This window comes from Populus nigra, chromosome 5 (assembly GCF_951802175.1).
Source record: "Populus nigra chromosome 5, ddPopNigr1.1, whole genome shotgun sequence".
NCBI classification, from domain to species: domain Eukaryota; kingdom Viridiplantae; phylum Streptophyta; class Magnoliopsida; order Malpighiales; family Salicaceae; genus Populus; species Populus nigra.
Genome location: NC_084856.1, coordinates 16,506,158 through 16,515,573, shown reverse-complemented (window position 1 = coordinate 16,515,573; position 9,416 = coordinate 16,506,158). Strand labels below are relative to the sequence as shown.

Here is a 9,416-nt window from a genome sequence, read left to right as displayed (position 1 = left end):
TTTTAAAAAAACAATATTTATTAAATAACACTATTCTATACCACAACAATTATATTATCATGTTTAAAAATAATAATATTTAATAAATATAGTATTTCTAAAACTTAATATAATCAAACCATATCAATTCACTAATCTTATTTTTTTAATTTACCGTGCTAACTGTCCACTTTATCCTCAGAGATCCATCAGCCTAGACTTATTAACAACCGGTGGTTGTCAACCACTATAAATTCTTGACATTGACCATGTCATGTCATATATATCTCAAATCTAATTCAAAAACCCGAAATACAGGCATAGTTCCTCGCCATTCTTTTAGTCCTATTCCGTTTAAAACTTCAAATCCTTAAAAACTTACGGAACTGTCTTGTTTTTCTCAGCTTCAGTCCCTATCAGAAAACCAAACCAATAGAAAAGTTTCATTGGATCTTACACTTCATACACTTTTTTTTTTTAAGGTAACCCCTTTTCTTGTTATTCCTTGGTGGGTCTCTTGAATCTGAAAAGTTCAAACATTTTGAGTTGTTTTTTCGTGTGTTTTTGTTGAAAGTTGTGAAGTTTGGGGTTTTGTTAATAATGATGGAGAGAGCAGAGTCAGGGCAGAAACTGTACACACGGATGCGTTTATGGGAATTCCCAGATCAATATGTGATTGAACCAACTGATGGATCTTGTGGTTCTTCTTTGGCCGTCAATAAGGCTGATGGGTCAATGAATTTGATTGGTTTGTTGCTTTATTTTGTTAAGTTTTGTTGAATTCGATTGTAAAGTCTTGTTTTTAGATTGATTGATTTGGTGGTGTTCGGTATTTTTGGCATGTAGATGAAGTTCCTGAGTGTAGCTCAATCAGGGTGCCTAAAATTAGGATCATTTTTGGTGTCATTGGGATGCTAAAGCTTGTGGCAGGTAAAAAAGTTGTACTCTTTATCATACAGCTTACATTTTGATTGCATGTATATGTTGATTGTGGCCATTTAATTTTGATGATCAGGTGCTTGTTTTTCTAATCGAATTGTAAATTAAACCAGAATGTAAGTTTTTTCAGTTAAGGGATTGTAGATTTTCTATTTTTATGACGTGGTTTTGTATTTCGCTATGTTTTCAGGGTCGTACTTAATAGTTATTACAGATCGTGAATGTGTTGGATCCTACTTAGGACATCCTATCTATAAAGCTACATCATTGAAGATTTTTCCTTGTGACCAATCCGTTACAAATTCTAACGCAGAACAGGTAAGCCTGCTGCTGCTTTATTGTTTCATTGGCTCTAAAGGCAGCAAACGATTTGAATATTTATTCGACATAATGACTTTGGCAGAAAAAGGTGGAGACTGAATTCTCTGGGCTGCTTAACGTCGCAGAGAGGACTTCTGGTCTGTATTTCTCATATGACTCCAATTTAACGCTGAGGTGAATTACTTTTCCATTTGGTTCATGTATGTCTATTTTTAATTAAAGAAAGTGCATGCTCTCATACACATTCAAAGTTGTTGTGGAGACCTTAGGCGACTCTCTTAGTTGGCTTTCTTCCTGATGCACTGGTGGTTAAATTTGGTTTAAATTTACTAGATCATCCTATGGTTTGTATATTTCAGAATATGGACATGTAGGCAATATTTACGAGCTTGAAATTTTGCAAGGAAAAAGTGGTTGTAGGCTTTAACTCTTAAAGATTATCTTCAATAAGAAGTGCAAGTTGAAATTGTTAATTATGCATAAGGACAATGAACTTAGGAAAAGAAAAAAAAATGGCAGTTTTCATGTTGAAATTTTCATGAGAATCATGGTAAACTCAAAACTCCAAATTCAATGGGTAATGAATATTGTAAACAGAGTTGATTATTGAATTTTAAACAAGATGCTAATTGTTAAACAAAGGTAAAACACTTAATATGAATGTTTCAATTGAGCAAAAGGCCATTGAATTTGGACATGTAATATTTATACCATTTTTACTCAAATCAATTTAATTAATCTTAGTTGTCTGTTTCATAAAAGAAATATATTTATCTGTGTTTTCATATGCATGCATGTACATTTTTGAAATTGTAAACGTTTATATGTTTTGTTGTGTGACAGTGCTCAGCGATTGCATGATCTGGGTGATGAGTCTAAATTACTTCCTCTTTGGAGACAGGTAGCCCTTGGCATTTGAAGTTGCTACTCTTTTTTGTTGGTTTTGCCTGCTATAGTGTATGAGAATATTAGTTTTCAATCTTTTGAGTCAATAATTTATATTCATTGATGTTTCTTGTGATTATTAATATCCATTGAATTGGAAGTATTGCTTATTAATGTTTGTTCCAGGCAGAACCTAGGTTTCTGTGGAACAACTATATGTTGGAGGTTCTCATAGACAACAAGGTTGGTGTTCCCTTTACTCTACTTAACTTTATGTTCACTGTTTTCTTTTCTGTTGAGTTCCTAGCTAATGAAGTTCTGATCATATATTGGGTATCTCTTGCAGCTTGATCCATACCTACTTCCTGTTGTCCAAGGCAGTATCCTTCCCAAGTTTTTGTTATTTGATATGAAAATAATCTTAGCTTGTGCATGACAGAACCACTATCTGACTTTTAAGTGCCCATCCTTTTGAGTTTGTCCTCAACTGATGATCAGGCTTCCAGAACTTTCAAGCAGCCATTGGGAAAGAAATTGTTGATGTTACTCTGATTGCTAGGAGATGCACAAGGAGAAATGGTAATTAAAGCTTATTGGATAATGAAAATCCTGATATGTTCAGTTCATAGTTGCACTTCTTGTTATTTTAAAAAGAAAAAAAAAACATAGTAATTTCAGTTATGCGTATGCTAAAGGGTGGTTGCGCATTAAAAGTGCATTCTGGATATCAATTTTCAATCCTGCCAGCCTTGATCATAAGTAGAACATTTTAGAGAATAATTACAAGTCTGGTGCTTAAATATCTCTCACAAAATAAGCTTGAAAAAACCATATTATAAATTTGTGTCTGAGAGAGATGTTTGATCTTTGCCTTTTACAGTATTGAATGGAAACATTCTAAATATCTCTCACAAAATAAGCTCGAAAAAACCATACTATAAATTTGTGTCTGAGAGAGATGTTTGATCTTTGCCTTTTACAGTATTGAATGGAAACATTTAATAACTGATTGTTGTGTACAATAACAAAGGATATGTGTTGATTTTTGACATCCTGTGTTGATAAAATTCAAGCTTCTTGTTCATGCTCTAGATCTAGTAGAAGTGTCCATCTGTCTGATTCTACCTATTGGTATATCAAAATGCCAATAGACATTCTGCTTTAAGTTTATTGAGTGCCATCCTTATTTGATCTCTCATCTTTGTTGATGATAATTTGAACCTTTTGAAGGCACTCGCATGTGGAGAAGAGGAGCTGATTCTGATGGGTATGTTGCTAATTTTGTGGAAACTGAGCAGATTGTTCAGATGAATGGATTCACATCATCATTTGTTCAGGTGAAGTTTTGATATCTTTAATAAGTTACTAAACTTATGTCATGGACTTGCCGTATTATTTTGAGTTTCCTTCTTTAATGAGAGCAGCACTGAACATCACAAGAGAGTCATAAATGCTAAAAGGAAAGAGCAGTAGGGCCTGAAATTTCTGCTGAACTAGGTACTCGAGGAAGGAATTTCATGAATAAAAAGAATAATGGTGTAATATGATGGCGGCTTCCATTTTGTAGGATAAAAATTTGGATAGTTGCTTATATGCTATCGATTGGATATGTTCTAGTGGCTTGCATGACAAGTTATAGTCAAACATGGAATTACCTCATAGTTGTCTCCTTCTCATGATACTTGTTCTTTTTATTGCCTTGTAGGTTCGGGGTTCAATTCCATTTCTTTGGGAGCAAGTTGTTGATTTGACATACAAGCCCAAGTTTGAGATTGTGAGACCTGAGGAGGCTGTGAGTATTATGTGGTCTTTGCTGTTAAAATATACACTTTTGGGATTTGCTTCTTTAAATTGATGTCTCGCTGGTTGCCTTTTGCCCAGCCTCGAGTGGTGGAGCGGCATTTTCTGGATTTGAGAAAAAAATATGGGAGTGTATTAGCGGTTGATCTTGTCAACAAGGTGCATATAACTTTCCTCTGATGAAACTTGGATAGTTAAATAGCATATTTTGTTACTATACTCTTGTACATGATGATTTCCACATTAGAATGGCTTGGTAAATTTGGCGTGCGTGTATATACTGTTAAAGTGAACAATAGACATGCATATACATGTGAGTTGTGCATTCTACATGCAAACAAATTGCTTGTATATGCGATTTAAATTCCTGCATGTGTGTGTGTGGATGTGTTGTTTTTCTCTTTAGACCACCTTTTCGAGTCATTTGTTGATGATCCACCTTCATCTTGTATCAGCATGGAGGTGAGGGGCGCTTGAGCGAAAAATATGCAAATGCAATGCATCGTGTCATTAGTGATGATGTAAGGTAGAACTTCCTTACACGTAACCTTTATTCTCTTTTATTTTCAAGACATTTCCATTTGATGTGAAAGATTACTGAATATTGCAGATATCTGCACTTTGATTTTCATAAAATCTGTGGGCATGTTCACTTTGAGCACCTTTCAATCCTCTACGACCAAATTGTTGATTTCCTTGAGAAAAACGTGTAAGTTTCACTAAAGAGCTTTTATTTCAAACTGGATATTTATTGTTTCATTTGCTCATGTAGAGGGACTGATGATTCTTCACTTGTATTGCATGTTATGAAAGGTTGGTTTGACTTAAATAATTGATCATAGAATTTATGCTGTTCTCTAACCTGTCATTGACAGGTACCTTTTGTTGAATGAAAAGGGTGAGAAAATGAAAGAGCAAACTGGGGTTGTGAGGACCAACTGTATTGATTGCTTAGACCGTACAAATGTTACCCAGGTGGGTTAATTTCCAACATTCGAGTAATTCTATTGAAGTATAGTGGACAGAGTCAGAACATATATGAATCATATACCTGGGAAGTTGTTAGTTGTATTCTCTTGGGGTCTTAAAGAGAGTTTCTTTCTTTCTTTCTTGCTTTTCTTTTCCTCTTTCTTTCTTTTTTTCTGATGAAAGGGTTCAGAGTATTGGATTGTTGTGCCTCTGCCATATGCATGGATTCATTTAGCTGGTGATGCTAAAGGAACTGCACTTATAAGATTATTGTTGGACTGCTACCTTGAAATTAACAAATTTCTCTGAATAAAAGCTCTTTTTAAAACTGCAAATTGGTTGAGCTGTCAAAATTAAAGACTTGTCCTTTTTATATTGAGTGTAGAGATTGCTGTTATGTGAATATAACTCTTGCATGTTTGAATCATGTGCTTCTTATAAACAATATTTAAATAATGTTTACAGAGCATGATAGGGCGAAGAATGTTAGAAATCCAACTTAGAAGGATTGGTGTTTTTGGAGCTGAAGAAACTATTAGCTCCCATCCAAACTTTGACGAAAGCTATAAAATATGTGAGTACTTTCACATATTACATTTGCTCTAAAAACCATCTATGAAGCTTACTATTTTCTTTGCATCGTTTTATTCTGGTCTCTTACAGTTACCTGATTTGTTAACATCCCAATGCCTTTATTTTTTACTTTCTACTGTTCTTTTTATCTTTAGTATGGGCTAATCATGGAGATGAGATAAGTATTCAATATTCTGGCACTCCTGCTTTAAAAGGAGACTTTGTGAGGTACTTTCCATGGATTTACTCCAGTTTTTCCTTTGAAGAGATATGCATGCATTCTTACAATTTTTCAACTGAAGATCATTAGTGAAATGCATCTATGATTCCTGAAATGGCTGAGATGCATCTTGATCTCATATAGGCAATATATTTGAAATGAGTCGGTGCATGTATGGAAGTTGGTCAGGCATATGTAGTTGTACATGTTGCATATTCTCTGTTTACTTGTTGCTGGCCTTTTATTTTCATATTACTCCATGCTGCTGCTATTATGATGGCTATATTTGAGAGTAAATGATGGTGACATTTGCATTAGCATGAAAACTATTGGTTTTCTCTACTGTAACTTTTTTCTCTCTTGTGGAATTTCAGATTTGGCAAGCGGAGTATCCAGGGGATCCTTAATGATGGCTGGAACTCCCTTGCCCGTTATTATTTGAATAACTTTTCTGATGGCACAAAACAGGTTGGTATTCTTCATTCTTTTTCAGTTAGTTGCTTAAAATGACGATTAAGAAATTGTACTATTTTTAGAGTACTAACATTTAGCTCCATCTGCAATTCTTCCTTTTAGTCTGTAATGCTACAAATTTTTGCTTTGAATTAGTTGATGAAATCTTTTGTATTGAGAAGCTTCAACAAGCTATTCTCGCTGATCAATGTGATACTTGTTATGCTGTATTAACCTGCACTGTATGGGTGATCATGTATTTAAAGCATGGTTTACATGACCTAAGATTTATTACAAATATGTGTTATTATTTTATTATGTTGTTTTTGGGCCCTTTTATACGTTGTTCCCGCGTTGTGAGAAGACAACCATCTATTTTGAAATTCTTAGTTTGGATCCTGACTTTTGATTTTCTATTTTCTTTTTTGGCATGGACATGAAGGATTCAATCGATCTCTTACAGGGACATTATATTGTTTCTGTAAGCCGAGAGACAACCCCTCCATCTCAAACAGGAGGCCTTGAGAGTGTAGCTGTGAGTACCAGTTGGCTGGAATTTAAATATGTTTTATGCATCTCTCTGGATTTTCAGTATCATGAATTTATGAAGTTCACAGCACAGAATTCATGTCTAAACATAAATTTGAGCTGAAATGTTATGTTCTTTTTTTTTTTTGATATGTGCAACCTTCTTATGTTAGTGGTTTTAGTTGGAACCTGGGTGCATCTATATACTGTCGTGCTGTAACCTCATCTTTCCCCCCTGTTTTGCAGTCTTTCCCAGTGGCTTTAGCATTGGTCTTGATTGGGTTCTTTTTGGCCCTGATGTCACTTAGGCAAGGTGAGTTATGCTAATTTGACAAGAACAACAGAGTCTTTATTAGCTGCACCTCACTTTGCTAAGCTAAATACGATCCCCACTATTTTCTTTTTTTGGCTTTTTTGTGCCTTGGTTCATGAGAAGCAGTTAAGTAGGATATTGCAAGGCTTATGCTTCACGGTTAGAGGATTAAAAAAGGCCATGCCTATTTAAAATTCTGTGTTTGATGAGGCGTACACGCTTTAGGACTCCTGCTAAAAAGCATGACCAAGGGCTACAAGGAAAATTATCTTACATATCATATTGATCAATGACATTCTTCTCTTACACTGATCTTCCATGCAGTTCGGTATGACCTCCGACACTTGTTCTTCTCAATCATGTGGGCTAGTCTTAGTGTTGCTATTGGAGCATTTGTGAAGGCAAATGGACGGATTTTCTGCCAACGGCCTCGTCTGAACAAGCCTCGATCTTAATTATAGATTCAGAATGCTTACAGAAATATTTCTTATCAGATTTTCAGCTTGTTGCTTATTGTTTTTTATTCTTTGAAACAACTTTGGATTCTTGTATCCCACATATCATATCTAAAATCTGATGATTCCAATTCGAGTTTTTTGATTTTCTTGTGCCCTTTTCATTATTTAATTGAAAGCATTTCTCTAGACTAAAGGGTGCAAAAAAGAGAGGGGCAAGCAACATTAAATGTTTGCACGGAAATGCGAAGTTCCGCAACATTTCATGTATAGAAGATTGCTTTGCATATGGAGGCCGATGGAGGAGAAACTCTACCTGGAGATAGCATAAATGAACTTGAGGTCAATTGGACTAGTTCTCATATAGCCTTGTACACGCATGAAATCACCAGTGCCTCTTATAATAGCAGCCTCAGTAGGCTAGATATTATGGAGCACATTTCCAGCAATGGAGATGATCCCTTGTGATTCCCCAATCGTAAAGCGATCTTATTAACAAGTGATGATCCCTTGTAATAATATCCCACGTCATATTATGAAAAATAAAGTTGTCTTGAATCCCTCAGCTCAATTTGGATAATATACTTCCAGTTGAATTGAAGTGGTGGATTTAGTTTTAATGACTTGAGGCCACCTCAGCGGAAATCTAAAAAAATAATAATTAAAATTCTAAGGTTATTAATTTATTGAAGAACAAAGAAGTTGGTCAGTTTTACCTATAATCGGTCAACTCCATTAAAATTTGGTCATGCCCCATAAAATATTAATAATAATATTTGCATTATAGCTAATACAACTTGAACAATGCCTTCACTACGAGCCACCAGCTGGTGTGCGGACACCAATTAGGTGGACAAGTGTAGCTCATGGTTGAGCTAGCCAAGTTTGCATGCAAGCGATATGGTTTGGCCACCTACATCCAGTAAGTCATTAATGGACTTTATTGCAACTTTTGACAAGTCAGAATTGAAATCCATCAACATTAATATTGGATGTTTCACAACCCTACGGATGAATAAATATATTTTTGATATGTTTTTGTTTAAAAATCTAGAATTAAAACGGTCAAAAATAGAATAATAACTTAACATATTTAAGTGCAGTAGAATATCAAACCTAAGTGATATGGACTTGATATTGCTTTCAATTTAATATTTCTAAGTTCAACTACTTATTGAACTCAAATACATGTGAATCTAATAAAATGATAAATCTAATATCTTTAAGTTCAACTATGTGTTAAGCCTAGTACATGTGATTCTGATAAATTATCAGACCCGACACCTTTGGGTTTAGTTGCTTGTTGAGCCTCAATGCATGTGTGTTTGACAAGGTGTCAAAGTTAACATTCTTGGGTTTAATTACGTGTTGAGCCCAAAGATACATAGGTTTGGCAACATGTCAAACCCAAACATTATTGAATTTAACTATATGCTGAGTCCAAGTGCATGTGAGTCTAGCAAGACGTCAGACTCAACTTTATTGGATTTATCTACATGTTGAGCCTAAATATAAATATGTTGAGCTCAAGTGCATGTGGGTCTGACAAGGTGTCAGACCCATCACTCTTAGGTTTGGAATCTTTCCAAACCCAATACATATAGAGTTGATAATCTTTTAAGTTCTTTATTGGGTCGCGTGGATTTTTTTGTTTATTCTCATGTTTTTTAATATAAAATATTAAAAGTCAAGAATGATTTTCTTTTTATATTTTTAGGAGTATAAAAGTCTCCAAATGACCTATTATATTTCTATCGACATTAATTTTGTGTAAGAAAATAATGCTTCAACCCCTCCATTCAAGTAACATTATAAAGTTCAAAGGCTATATATATACCTTTTGAACTACTCAGGTAAAAGATTCAAAATTTTTCTATTCTCTACCCATTCTCTTGTTTTTATAGAGCATTTATTATACATTACTAAGATTAAAATCTTCTTTTCTTAAAAATTTAAAGTTCATTCTCTTATTTATTATAAT

General features: G+C 34.4%; 1 protein-coding gene across 2 annotated transcripts; it reads left to right on the top strand.

Annotated features, from left to right (window-relative positions):
- The first annotated feature begins 249 nt into the window (after positions 1 to 249).
- LOC133695085 (phosphoinositide phosphatase SAC6) lies at positions 250 to 7,580 on the top strand. Of its 2 annotated transcripts, none has more exons than XM_062116883.1 (21): positions 250 to 457; positions 551 to 727; positions 826 to 909; positions 1,109 to 1,236; positions 1,322 to 1,413; positions 2,083 to 2,140; positions 2,311 to 2,367; positions 2,471 to 2,504; positions 2,623 to 2,703; positions 3,355 to 3,461; positions 3,830 to 3,916; positions 4,006 to 4,083; positions 4,380 to 4,450; positions 4,535 to 4,633; positions 4,800 to 4,899; positions 5,359 to 5,467; positions 5,622 to 5,694; positions 6,061 to 6,154; positions 6,582 to 6,674; positions 6,914 to 6,980; positions 7,305 to 7,580. In XM_062116883.1, the coding sequence occupies exons 2-21, from the start codon at positions 580 to 582 to the stop codon at positions 7,433 to 7,435; spliced, it is 1,791 nt and encodes a 596-aa protein (XP_061972867.1). In that variant the 5' UTR covers positions 250 to 457; positions 551 to 579; the 3' UTR covers positions 7,436 to 7,580. The 2 variants fall into 2 exon arrangements, with proteins under 2 accessions (XP_061972867.1, XP_061972868.1); XM_062116884.1 differs by having other exon boundaries at positions 250 to 461; positions 554 to 727.
- Positions 7,581 to 9,416: the final 1,836 nt, after the last annotated feature.

Bases quoted from the DNA above. Each gene is read 5' to 3' on its own strand.
- LOC133695085 (XM_062116883.1), top strand. From the start codon at position 580: ATGATGGAGAGAGCAGAGTCAGGGCAGAAACTGTACACACGGATGCGT. The intron at 2,368-2,470 runs GTTGGTGTTCCC...TATCTCTTGCAG, and splicing joins AGGTTCTCATAGACAACAAG to CTTGATCCATACCTACTTCC. The intron at 4,451-4,534 runs GTAGAACTTCCT...TGAATATTGCAG, and splicing joins GTCATTAGTGATGATGTAAG to ATATCTGCACTTTGATTTTC.